At 41.4% G+C, this 13,779-nt stretch overlaps 1 protein-coding gene and 1 long non-coding RNA gene across 12 annotated transcripts in view; one reads left to right on the top strand and one right to left on the bottom strand.

Moving 5' to 3' along the window:
• Positions 1–13,099, top strand: part of LOC140703251 (uncharacterized) — a 38,107-nt gene extending 25,008 nt beyond the window's left edge. The window contains exon 3 of the long non-coding RNA XR_012082662.2: positions 12,916–13,099. This is a non-coding gene — a long non-coding RNA (uncharacterized LOC140703251). The remainder of the gene's footprint in view (positions 1–12,915) is intronic.
• The window catches only part of EML1 (EMAP like 1), a 164,475-nt gene continuing 156,726 nt past the window's right edge, over positions 6,031–13,779 (bottom strand). For all 11 annotated transcript variants that reach the window (XM_072986650.2, XM_072986646.2, XM_020814210.3 and 8 more), the window contains 5 exons: positions 13,009–13,106; positions 11,796–11,883; positions 11,416–11,511; positions 10,883–11,013; positions 6,031–8,196 (listed from right to left, as the gene is read on the bottom strand). In XM_072986650.2, coding sequence (XP_072842751.2) covers positions 8,071–8,196; positions 10,883–11,013; positions 11,416–11,511; positions 11,796–11,883; positions 13,009–13,106 — 539 coding nt within the window. In that variant the 3' untranslated portion in view covers positions 6,031–8,070. The remainder of the gene's footprint in view (positions 8,197–10,882; positions 11,014–11,415; positions 11,512–11,795; positions 11,884–13,008; positions 13,107–13,779) is intronic.

Raw genomic sequence — 13,779 nt, 5'->3', positions numbered from 1 at the left:
TCCGCTCCTGCTCCTCTGTTCACTCCAACTCGCAGCAGCCGGGAATTCAAAGCTCTCCTGTGCACACACACAGCGCCACAGGTCAGGTAGGGCGAAAGGCAGTCCAGAGGGGAGGAAATAGAATAAATGAGAAGCGAAAAATAACTGAAAAAGTGTGAAAGAGTGAGAAGAAATGGGGGGAGCAAGCCGGGGCAGCGGTGGTAAAATCGCTACCCGCCCGCCACCGGCGCCATCTTAGAGAAAAAAGGAAAGATGATCAGAAGCCACAGCTGCTGCAAAATACAGCTGACAGACTGATTTATGCTTTAGAGCAGAGGTCCCCAACCCCCAGTCTGAGGCCCATGGCCGGTCCATGGCCTGAGCCCTACTGGGCTGCGGAGATCTCCCCCCACCCCTGCACACACTCCCCCCCACAGCCTGTTTGCGCCTGCGTCCATGCATGTGGCAGCACAAGTGCTGCACCGTCCTTTGTGCATGTGCACAGGCACCCTCACACCCACGAGTGCTGCGCCGCCCTTTGTGCATATGCACAAGTGCCCACGTGCCTGCATGAGTGCTGCACCACCCTTCACACATGTGCACAAGCGCACACGTGTACCTTCGCACATGCACATGAGCGCAGGGGGATGCCCCTTTCCCCAGCCAATCCGCGGGGCTAAAAAGGTTGGGGACTGCTGGTTTATAGACCATCTCCAGTCTTCAACTGTATTGGCTTCCTCGTTCAAGTCAGGGTGCTGGTTTTGCTGACAACATCCTAAATGACTTGGGGCTAAGCTACCTGAAGCACTGCCTCCTCTTATTTTGAACCTGCGCAGAATTTGAGATTTTGACTGGAAGTTGTGTTCCAGCCACCTATGATTATCAGCCCATCGTGTTAAGCCTCCTCTTGAACATTTGAATAAAAGCTATTTCTTCTGCAGCATCTCTAGTTGGAGCATAAACTTGCATGATAGTTAATGTTGGTAGGTTTTCCAAGAAGTATGACTGGTTTTATTTTGTCAGACCTAGCATTATGACCCATCGTTGCTGGAACCACTTGTATTGGTTCTTGCCTTCCCATTGGATTAACTGAGTAACCCTCAGATTTATAACGCTGCAGGAGAGGGGGGATTTTGTGCTGGGGTAACACCTATCCTCCATATTATTTTACTTAGGTTTCGTGCTCTGGAGAGGACACCAGCTTCACATACAGCGTTGAAACAACACAGGAAGTAGTAGTTACCAGTTATAAGTCTTTGCTCTGTTGGCGTAAAGCATGACGCCAGGGGTCACCTCTGACAGTGCACCTCACTAGGTAGCTACCACCTGCCTTAAACTGGACAGCCCCCAGCCAGTAAGGTGCTGCCTCGCCACAGTCTGTTAACCCCACGGGGTGCGTGGGGTTTAGGGTGAAAACCAGCAAGCAGATAGATAACCCTGCAGCATGCAACAATCATAAGAAAACTTCTGCCCTAAAGTTGGGCACCTGGAATGTTCAGACAATGACCCCCGGCTTTTCTGACAACCTGCAGGAAATAAACGATGTGCACAAGACAGCTGTCATCGACATGGAACTAAGTAGACTGCAGATGGACATTGTTGCCCTGCAAGATATGAGATTGCCAGACTCGGGATCTGTCAAAGAAAAAAAATTCTCATTTCTCTGGCAGGGAAAACCATTGAATGAGACCAGGGAATATGGTGTTCGCTTTGTGGTTAGAAATACTCTGCAGAGATCCATTGTTCCGCCTACTGTGGGGAATGAAAGAATCCTGTCTCTACAGCTCCACTCAGCAAAACCGGTCACCTTCATTAGTGCATATGCAGCAACACTGTCGTTCACAACAGAAGTCAAAGACAAATTCTATGATGATCTGGCAGCTACTATTTTAAAAAAAACAAACCCCGAGAGAGAGACACTGTTTATTCTCGGAGACTTTAACGCTAGAGTTGGTGCTGATCACAATTCTTGACCGAATTGTCTAGGTTGCTTCGGCATTGGGAAGATGAACGAAAATGGCCAACGCTTGCTGGAATTTTGTGTCAGCAACATGTTCTTTAATACGAAGTTTCAACACAGAGTCTCTTGGAGAGACCCAAGATCAAAGCATTGACATCAGTTTGATTTCATCCTCACTAGATGCTCTAGCCTTCCTAGTAGTACGATCACACACAGGTATCAGGGCACTGACTGTGATACTGATCACTCCCTGGTGTGTAACAGACTAAAACTGCGAATGGATTGTATCACATGAAAAAGGAAGGAAGACCACGTATTGACATCAGATAGAGAAAAGTGGAGGAATTTGCTCAAGTGCTTGAAGAAACTCTTCCAGGTCCAGCTGGTGCAAATGCACTTGAACGATGGGAATATTTCAAGAATCATGTTTATATCACTGCCTTGTCCGCATTTAGCAAGAAGACCAAAAAGACAGCAGACTGGTTTGAAGCCCATTCAGAGGACTTGATGCCAGCCATTGAGGAAAATAGAACTCTAGCAGCATACAAAGCCTGTCCCACTGAGTTTAACTTTGAGTTTCTTGTAGCAAAGTCCAACAGGCTGCCAGGAACTGTTCTAATGATTATTGGCTTCAGCTCAGCTCTCACATACAGATAGCAATGGACACAGGTAACATCAAGGGACTGTATGACAGTATCAAGCAGGCTTTAGGTCCAATAAAGGAGAAATCTGCTCCTTTGAAGACTGCTACAGGCGTGATCATCCAGGACCGAGCACAGCAGATGGAACGCTGGGTGCAGGACTACTCTGAACTATATTCCAGAGAGAATGTAGTAACCAAAGAGGCACTAAATAACATCGAGTGCCTGCTTGTCTTGGAAGAGTTGGACAGTGAACCAACTTCAGCAGAAAAAAAAGTGGCCTTGGATTCAAAATATGAGAGGCCATGATGCACTGCCTGCTTCCAAGCTGAACACTCAGATGTCAAGGTTTCCCATCTGTTGAGGTCCATTCCTAAGGCCTTCAGATCCCGCTTGCAGATATCCTTGTATCACAGCTGTGGTCTCCCTCTGGGAGGATTTCCCTGCACTAATTCTCCATACAGGAGATTATTTACAATCCAACCATTAGCCATTCTCATGACATGCCCAAGCCAATGTAGACGTCATTGTTTCACTAATGTGTACATGCTAAAAATTCCAGCTCATTCTAGGACTACTCTATTTGGAACTTTGTCCTGCCAGGTGATACCAAAATGCGTCGGAGACAATGCATATGGAACGTGTTCAGCTTCCTCTCCTGCCGTGCACAAATGGTCCAGGACTCACTGCAGTACTGGAGTGTACTCAGGACACAGGCTCTATAGACCTGGAGCTTGGTATATACCGTCAGCTTTTCTTTAAAGCCATACTCTGTTTGTGAGTCTAGAGAAAATTGTAGCTGTTTTGCCAATGCAGCTCAATGTCTAGGGAGAGAGACTTTAATGCCAGAGTTGGTGCTGATCACAGTTCCTGGCCTACTTGTCTAAGCTGCTTTGGCATTGGGAAGATGAACGAAAATGGCCAACGCGTCCTGGAGTTTTGCTATTATTATGGTCTTCTGTGGCGAACAGCAAAAGAAAAGTATAAATAATACTTGTTACTAATTAAGCAATCAGATTAAAAGCTGAAAACACTTCTAGTTGTGATGTGCAGAGAAGCAAAAGGAAGGTTTTATTCGTTTTGAAACCTGGGATTTCAGAAGTATGAATCAAAGTAAACTTTAAAGCATGAAGTTGAGCATTTAAACACTGCAGTATTTTATGTGAGTGAAGTGGGCAGAAATAGGCCATTTCCAATTAGATAATTACAAAAGTTTTTCACAGTGTAGATTTTGAGCTAATAGGTCCACCACTGACATGGTATTCTCCCTCAGAGAGTTGCAGGAGAAATGTAGGGAACAACAACAGCCACTCTTTGTGGCCTTCATAGATCTCACAAAGGCCTTTGATTTGGTTAGCAGGGATGGCTTTTTAAAAAATACTTCCCAAGATTGGATGTCCACCTCGACTCCTTAACATCATCAGGTCCTTTCATGAGGAAATGAAGGGCACTGTAGTTTTTGACGGCTCAACATCAGATCCCTTTGATATCCGAAGTGGAGTGAAACAGGGCTGTGTCCTCGCACTGACTCTGGGACCTTTTTGCTGTCGTGCTGAAGCATGCCTTTGGAACTGCAACAGAAGGTGTCTATCTCCAGACTAGATCAGATGGAAAGATCTTTAATCTCTCTAGACTGAGAGCAAAGTCCAGCTGAAATGCATGTGGGGCTTCCTCTTTGCCAATGATGCAGCTGTTGTTGCCCACTCTGCTGAAGACCTCCAAGAACTCATGAATCCCTTTAGCAAGGCCTGTCAAGACTTTGGATTAACAATCAGCCTGAAGAAAACACAAGTCATGGGGCAAGGCGTGGACTCACCTCCCTCTATTACCAGCTCCAAACAAGAATTGGAGGTTGTTCATGACTTTGTGTAGCTGGGCTCAACAATCTCTGACACTCTCTCCCTAGATGTCGAGCTGGATAAACGCATTGGGAAAGCAGCTACCACGTTCTTTAGACTCACAAAGAGAGAACGGCTGAATAAGCAGCTGATGGCATATACCAAGATCCAGGTCTATAGAGCCTGTGTCCTCAGTAGACTCCTGGCAGGAGAGGAAGCTGAACACGTTCCATATGCGTTGTCTCTGATGCATTTTGGTATCACCTGGCAGGACAAAGTTCCAAATAGAGGAGTCCTAGAACAAGCTGGAATTTTTAGCATGTATACATTACTGAAACAGCAATGTCTACGTTGGCTTGGGCATGTAGTGAGAATGTCTGATGGTCAGATTCTAAAAGATCTCCTGTATGGATAATTAGTGCAGGGAAATCATCCCAGAGGGAGTCCACAGCTGCGATACAAGGATATCTGCAAGGAGGATCTGAAGGCCTTAAGAATGGACCTCAACAGATTGGAAATGTTGACATCTGAGCATTCAGCCTGGAGGCAGGCGATGCATCATGGCCTCTCACATTTTGAAGAGACACTTGTCCAGCAGGCTGAGGTAAAAAGGCAGTCCCGAAACGAGCAAAATCAGGGAGCTGGACAGGGGACAGATTGTATATGTCTTCAGGGTGGAAGGGATTGTCACTCTCAAATTGGCCTTCTCAGCCACACTAGATGCTGTTCCAAGTCTTCCATACAGAGCATGTTACGTTACCATAATATTTCGAGACTGAAGGATGCCTAATCTAAATCTTACTGAAGAGTTTAAAAACATTGTATTCGCGAAGGCTTTCACAGCCAGGATCTAATGGTTGTTGTGGGTGTTTCGGGCTCTTTGGCCGTGTTCTGAATGTTGTTCTTCCTAACGTTTCGCCAGTCTCTGTGGCCGGCATCTTCAGAGGCAGCACTCTGTGCTCTGTCCTCTGAAGATGCCGGCCACAGAGACTGGCGAAACGTTAGGAAGAACAACATTCAGAACACGGCCAAAGAGCCGGAAAAACCCACAGCAACCACTTTAAAAACTATTTGTTCTTGGTGTTTTGCTGCAGTTTTTTCTACATGTTTCTTCAAATTCTTGGCTACCAGTCACAAATAAAGTCTATGTTATAGTTTCTATACAGTAAATTGGATACCCAGTATGGCAGGGGTTCCAGACTTTTCTGATTGGCGGATGCCTTGAACAGTGGCAGTGGCGGCAGAGCAGGAGGAACAGTGAGAGTTGGGACAAGAAACAAAGAAGTACGAAGGAGCCGGAACTGGAGCTTGAAGAGCAGCAGCAGTGCCAGCTCGGCAAAGAAACAGACAGAAAATTCTGCTGTGCTGCTAGCTGAGTTTAGTGGTGCCCTGGTGCACTGCAGAGGATAGAATGATGGACTAGGACTCAGGAAGCCTGGGTTCAAATCCCCACTCAGCCATGGAAATTCACTAGGGGAGTGGAACTGGTAAAACCACTCCTTAAATATCTCACTTACCTTGAAAGCCCTATTAAGGTCCCTATAAGTCGGTTCCAGCTTGACAGCGCATAACAAAAACAACATTGACTACAGAAAAGTAGAACAGACAAGAGTCCAGCAATGAGGATTTGATTTTACTTCATTTGAACATATACATATACATAAAAGGGGAAGGGTTATAGTCAACCCGGTGTACTGAAGTTGCTTTAGGATGTTTTACTTTTATCCAGAAGCATACAAAAACTTTAGTATTGAATTTAATGCATATTGAATTATATAAAGATAACAGAAATCAGAACAATTCACCTTGATACATGATGCTTATTCGTAGCCTGCTCTTTCGGTGTAATGGGTTGGAGATGCTTTTAAAAAGCCTTGAAGTTTTTCAAATATCCATTGAAAGAACTCAGACAACCCATGCTTCAAAGTTTGATTAATTTGCGTGTTTTTGTCCACTATGAAAAAAAAACACCATTCAAATTTTCAGACCTGTTTATAACTCTGTTCTTTTAAAATCTTTAGGTACATTCTCCAATGTAAACAACAATTTTCAGTCTGTGTCACAATCAAAATGTATAAGGCCTTCTGAACTCCTATGCCACCTCCACTTTTTACTTCAATGCAAAACACAGTAGTCTTTTGTACTACAAATATCGGTCCATGCAAAACCCACAGAAAGGGGTGGTGGTGGAGGAAGTTATTTATTAACATGTAGGTCACCCCAGCCTTTTGCTGTTCGAAGTGGCTGCATCACACAATCCAGCACCAGATCTTCTGCAACATTGTCAGAGATCCTGGGACACACATCTCTTTAACAGCATCCTGCTTGATTGCTACTGCTAAAAATACTACAGCCACAAAATATCACTGGGTTGCTTATAGAGTGCTGCTGGCTCTCTTAATGGTTCATATATGTTCACTTCCCCATCTCCCCTGCAGATTTATGGTACACTCAGAGCTCTCTTTGTACATAGTCTTCTTGGCCTTGAAATACGAATATACAATATCCATAAGCAATACACAAGTAAAGCTTAGAATGCCTTACTATTTCTTACAAATTTCCAAAAATTGTACACATGTATATAAGGTAGTAATATTCATGCTGATCGATACCCAGATTGGTTTACTCTGTCAACTGAGCAATTGAGATGTGATCAGGCTGGTTATTTATTTTGAAATAAGAAACCGATCATATACTTGTTTAAAAAAAAGGCAAGACATCTGGAATCAGGTTACCTGAAGAAGTAATCCCTGCTGAGATATTCAAGTTAAAACTGGGGTACAACCTGCTGCTTCATTTTAAAAAGAATATAAATCTCGGCACTATCCAGCAACTGTTAATTCCACCGAAATCAGTAGACTAAAGTTAATTGAAACTGAGTACCGTTACAGGCTGTTGTATGGAAATGAATTAGCAAGCACATTTTGCTGGATTGTGTCCTCTTCACTTTAATGTTTGCTATGCCAGAAGGAAAAAAAATATGTTAATATATATTCTAACATTCACATTTTCTTATTTAAATAAGTTCTGTGGTGTGGGAGAAGCTCTACAACAGTTGCTGTGTAAAATGTCTACTTCATTCCACATGGCGAATACTGTGTATGGAAGCACCTTCAAAGTGAACGTTGCAGAACAGTTCAGCAGCTTATTGATTTGATACTGTCCAGCATGAGTCAAGCTTCCAATATCCATTTTTCCCTTTTCACTAGAAATGAAAGTACCATAACTTTTGCAACAATAGATATTCTAACTATGTAGCTAGACAGTATAAGGTGTAAATAACGAAACTGTGAAGCACATATATGTAGTAGTAGAATAGTTTTTAAAGTAATTATTTAATAGAAAATATCTGTTCAACTGTGTAATCCGTGTCTTCATTTTAAACCTGTGCTGTTTTGTATGTTGTACAACAAAGAGGAAAAAAAGAGGGGAGAAAACTGCTGTTGTTTTAAAGTGATGCTCAAAGAATTACTGAAATAAGTACGGTAGCCAGCCAAAGACATAGCTTTCCTGAGGTCTGCAAGGATTTTAAACTTATAAATCACAGTGACTAGGCTAGACGGAAACCATACTGTTAAATCTTAAATACAGTTTTTACACAATGTTGGTGAATAGCCAGCTCTTGGTTACACATGTTCATACAAAGTCTCCTCTAAATGACTCGCCACTGCATAATACTGGTGTCTTTTCCTCCTGTAGAGATGAGATGAGTATCTTCATATAGAAAATCTACATTGGTTACATGACTACTGTGCCCACCATACATGTGACTTGGAGCCTGAAAGACAATCAATAAATAGAGTATCATCAATAACTGAAGCATGTACATTGGTAATGAGAGCTGTTATGAAAATCAATGTTGTCAGTTACAGTCAGGCAAAAAAAAAACATTGTGATGCTCCAAAAGACAAAGTCATCGTCATAACAAAAGCAGGGGCTTCATCTGCTTATCACTAATGAAAGATCCATTGGTAGATGGCACAAACAAGTAGTCTGCGTATTGCCATTTTTCACAAAATTGTTAGATTTTGTTCAGCATAATTAGTTGCTGACAGCATGTATATGGAAGGCACTCCAGTATATTATTGCATTTTACATCTAGAATATATAAATGGCCCTCTGTGTCTAACCACGACTACTGTGTTGTCAACATAGTCTCAGTGCAACTTAATAATAATCTGGGATTATTTCTGCTTGCCTGAGGCTGCACAAGCTGACTGTTCTCCTATGAAGTAGAGTAGGGAATCAAACTCCTGATTCCTAACTCCAGAGCAGGTGCATCAACCCACCGAACTTATCCAGCCAATCTCACATTTTCATTTACTGTGCCATTTTATAATGACTATAAACCACTGAGCCTGTTTACCTATATGTAAGGCCACAGTGGAGTTTTCTGCACTTTTATTTTCTAAAGGAATAGTAGACTCCATAGACTCATGAATGAGATCACACATACCACTTTTCGAAGTAATCACCTTCAAGTTTCTGCATTGTAGCCACTGTATTAAATCACTACTAAATTAGTTTCCTAACAAGGTGGCCAAAATCCTGTTATGGAGTTATACTCAGAAGCGTAATGCCATATCTTGCAGTAACAAACTGTAATTAGTTGGGAGTGAGCACCTGGATTCCTGGTCACATGCCAAACCACCCTCATTGGTGTTCAATGAGGAATCCAACCAGTGTGTTGTTAATTAATGTCAATTTGGTATGGCAAGTTATGCCACTGTCTTTCCACCAGCATAACTCCACAACAAGGTTTTGGCAAATAATAGTTTATGTCTAGAAAACAAGAAGTGCAGATGGAACAGTGTCTTCCTTTAAATTGGCAAGACATTTACAAGCAGTACCACTTATTTGTTAGAGAAAACAAATACAGTGGTGCCTCAACTTACGAACGTCCCAACTTACAACCATTTTGAGTTATGACCTGCTCCGGCGGCAAAATTTTGCTTCGACTTGTGACTGGAAAAAAGGCAGGGCAAAAAGGCGGGGGATTCAAATTTGCTAGCCATTGGTAGGCGAAGAGGCTGCTTCTTTGTAGCTCTTTCGCCCCAACGGTTAGAGTGAGTGAGATTGGAAAAGGCTTTGGATTGCCTGGTAAGATAAGGTGCTGCTTTCTACTTTTTAAAAACTGTTCTGGGTGGGTTTTGCACGGAGGGTTTGGGCTGGAGGGGTACGTTTCTGTGCTGTGTTGTTTTGTTTTTTGTTTTGTTTTTTGCAGCCCCAGTGCCTTTGGGGCTTGCTCTGCTGTTTATTTTTGGTTTGGGGGTTTGGTTCTTTTTGGCAGCCCTAGCACCTTCGGGGCATGCTTTGCTGTTTATTTTTTTTAAGCCCCAGTGACTTCTGATGGGGCTTGCTGTGTGGTTTTTTTTTAAAAAAATAATTTTTAATTTTTGGGCCAGAACAGATTAATCGCATTCCAGTGCATTTCAATAGGAAATGGTGCTTCGACTTATGACCATTTCGAGTTACATCCATCTTCTGGAATGGATTATGGTCATAAGTCGAGGCACCACTGTTATCAGTTAATTCAGTTCTTTCAGAATTGGATTGCTATGAGTTTGACTGTCCTGAATTAAAGGCCTTTCCCCAGCAGTGCTCCAAGCAATGGGCATAACATCTCAAAACACCTTACCCTCTGCATCAGAGAAATCCACATACTGTGCTGTGTCTCTGTGCACACCCTTGGTAACCAATGGCACAAAGACTTATCCAGAGAGAAGAATCTTTTAAAAGTTATGCCTGCTACGTGGACAAGAGCTTCTGGAAGCTCTTGACAAAGGATTTGTAAATCTTAAATGGCTCAATAGACTTTGGGATAATTATTTTTTTGTTGACAATTTTTAATAGGTTTTGCTTCAAAGTAAATGTGTGTAAGATTTAGGCATCCTTCAGTCTCGTAAGATTATGCTCGAAGTATTTCTGCTACTATTTTTCACATAATCTGCTGTGTAGAATGACTGTGTGGCACACTTCTTTAATATTTCATTGAAATAGTATTTCACAGAATTATAATGTGTGAATGTTTTTTAAAATTCTAATGTGCAGACCTATACAGACCACTATATGTGTTCACTGAATATAAGTCTAGAAGTGGAAACTCATAATAATAATAACCTTTAATTTAAATTAAAAATGAAACAATAAAATCGAATTTATCAGTAAGTATGTCTGATGTCCACAAAAGTTCAAATTAAAAAATATATAAAACTTAGTCTTTAAGGTGTCACCATGCTTTTGTCTTTTTTTACTTTTTATTTCTCTTTTGCTTTTACTTATTTTGATTAGTGTTAATGTTTAATTATAATATTGCTGTAAGTTGTTATTTCAAAGCTCTATTAAAATTCCTAACAGCAGTAAAAGCTCGGATAAATGATCAAGAATCTTAGAATTGAGAGCTGTTTATGAAACCATCCCTTTCAACACTGAAAGAGTATTCTCAAATGTAGCTATTGCCTTACCCTAAACTGTGAACATGGATACGAGAAGAGATGTACTTTCCCAAAGTCATCACCAGTTGATAACAATTTCTTCCCATGGGAGCGACAAACAGCATTAATATCTGTGCCATCTGAACCTTCTGGCCACACACCTGAAATGTGGAGGAACAATTTCTTTAATAATCTGTATTAAACATCCCGACCTACTAATCAAATCCACACTCATCTACCACTTGTCCATTTCACGTCTTATCTGAAACTGTGGCATTTAGCATAGCATATGTCACTTCTAGCCTTGTGCTAGAATTGAAAAAGGGATCACACTACACATGCTTAGATACAGATCATTGTTTCAAGGATATTTTTGATCTTTAAAATACACAAAATTTTATGCTAAGTAAACCTTGAGAGTCTTTAAGGTGCCACAAATGTTTTCATGTATTACACAGCATACCCTTGAGATTCAGAACAAGAGACAGTGAAGTGATGAAAATTAAAAGCTGTTTTGCTAACGAAGTAGTATGGACAGTTTATGAGGAACATGGCACACTTACCAAAAACATGGAATCCTAAAGTACAGGTGTAAGTAGCCCATTCTATATCTCTAGTGGTTTCCACACTTACTACCTGTTTACAAGCTGAAGGAATCCCTGTAAAAGGTAGGGGAGAATGGGAGAGAGAGAGAGAAACAGAGCACCGGCATGAATGCTATAAAGTTGAATGAGAATTAAATTGAATTTAAACTCTATTCCTACACAGACCTACTGAACTGAATGGGACTTACTTCTGAGTTGCCCTATATAAGACTGTGCTATACATAGATTAAATAATACAGTACGTCTTTTTTCTGTAATGGTTTGTTATTCATATTAGAAATACATTGGTAGCTAAGAATGAACTCCGTACCAAGGACAGAATACTAGTTGTTACTCACAGTATAAGATTTCATAGTCCCCTGAATTAGACACAAGGTACTGAGAATTAGCAGACCAGTCCAAGTGAGTAATGAAGCTGGAATGACCCTATGAAGAGATGCATTATATTAATTCCAACAACATAACAACCGCCAACAGAATGACTAGTACATATAAAAAGCTACACTGAAAGGTACACTGAAGCCTAATTTACATTTATAAGCAGTGGGTTGGTAGCATCTCAGGTCACTACCTTGGAACTGCACGCTCCAGTCCAAATACCAAGGCTCTTCAGTGTGGTAGAAAATTGTGGTGTGTGTCTACCTACACTTAGGATGCACATACTGTATTAAAAAATGAAGTGGGGGGGGGAATGAAAAGCTGTTGGGGATGGCCAGAGATCCAAGCACTGGAAAAAATCTAGTTTAGTATTTTATATGCTTTCACAATCCTACCAGGATCAGATTGGGCCACACTATTAAATTAAGTAAAAAAAACAAAGATACAAGTCTGTCCACAACGTTTAAAAGACAGAAAGAGAGACCATGTGATAAGGAGGAAAAAAACTGCTGAAGATAGACCATAACCATTTCCGGAAACAGTTTTCATTTGTACAGAGCTTTAGTGGTGGCACTGCAGGTTAAACGGCAGAAGCCTCTGTGCTGCAAGGTCAGAAGACCTGCAGTCGCAAGATCGAATCCACACGACGGAGTAAGCCCCCGTCGCTTGTCCCAGCTCCTGCCAACCTAGCGGTTCGAAAGCATGTAAAATGCAAAAAATGCTAATAAATAGGTACCACCATGGTGGGAAGGTAAGGGCGTTTCGTGTCTAGTCCCGCTGGGCATGTGACCACGGAAGACTGCCTTTGGACAAATGCTAGCTCTATGGGTTGGAAACAGAGATGAACACTGCCCCCTAGATTCGGACACGACTGGACAAATTGTCAAGGGGAACCTTTACCTTTAGTGGTGGTGGAATAGAATATTTTTAATTTTAAAGGATGACTTACAAATTGTTTTAAAATGTTGTGTGTCTTGAATATTCATGGCTATTAACAGTTAAATCCAATTTGTATTACTATGGCGGCAGCAGCATGATAAAAACTGGATTTAACAATTTTATTTCCTTTCCCCACTTTAGTTTTCCATGTTCCTTGAAAATCAATGTACATAGAGGTAAGGCCACCTATGCATTTCACAACGATTTTAAACAAGCAATAAAGCAATTACTTACTGAGCATTTGCCAATTCTACTGTATTTCCTCCCATTGTCATTAACACTGTATATATAAATGCAATTATCATGAGAACCTATTGCCAAGAAATTGCCATCTGCAAAACAAAAATAGAATACACATATATGTAATCATAAGGTTGCAGTCCTACTGACATATGAACCAGTGATGCATCATGGCCAAAAAGTATAAAACATTAAAATTAAGCAGTGAGATATTTCTCCCCATTAAAAACATTTCCAGATGGCAAAAAAAATCATATTGGCCAAATTCCACAGGCTGTCCCCTCCTCCTGTATGAATTTCTCCTTAACTGTAAGTCATTTGAGAAGACGTTCTAGGCATTAGAGCAGTGGTGTCGAACTGTGGCCCTCCAGATGTTCTTGGCCTTCAACTCCCAGAAAGCCTGGCCAGCAGAGGTGGTGGTGAAGGCTTCTGGGAGTTGAAGTCCAAGAACATCTGGAGGGCCACAGTTCGACACCACTGCATTAGAGCCATCTGAGTTTACCTTAAACAGCTATAAAGAACAGCGTCATTTCAGTGCTAACTGCTCGGATCTCTCTTTAGGACACTTTGAATAGACTTTAGAGTAGCAAGCTAAATGGTTATTGTGGTTCCAGCTTTTTAATGAATTATTTCCTGATGTTAACTATTTGACATATTTAATTTAATTGTGGGTCTTGACATGTTTTGCACATGTTTTGCTTTCATATTTGCTGTTTAGAATGTCCTATCAGTGCCATTAGGCACAGTAAATTTTAACCTTCTGAT

Source organism: Pogona vitticeps, chromosome 1 (assembly GCF_051106095.1).
Source record: "Pogona vitticeps strain Pit_001003342236 chromosome 1, PviZW2.1, whole genome shotgun sequence".
NCBI classification, from domain to species: domain Eukaryota; kingdom Metazoa; phylum Chordata; class Lepidosauria; order Squamata; family Agamidae; genus Pogona; species Pogona vitticeps.
This window is presented reverse-complemented; position numbering and strand designations above follow the sequence as displayed.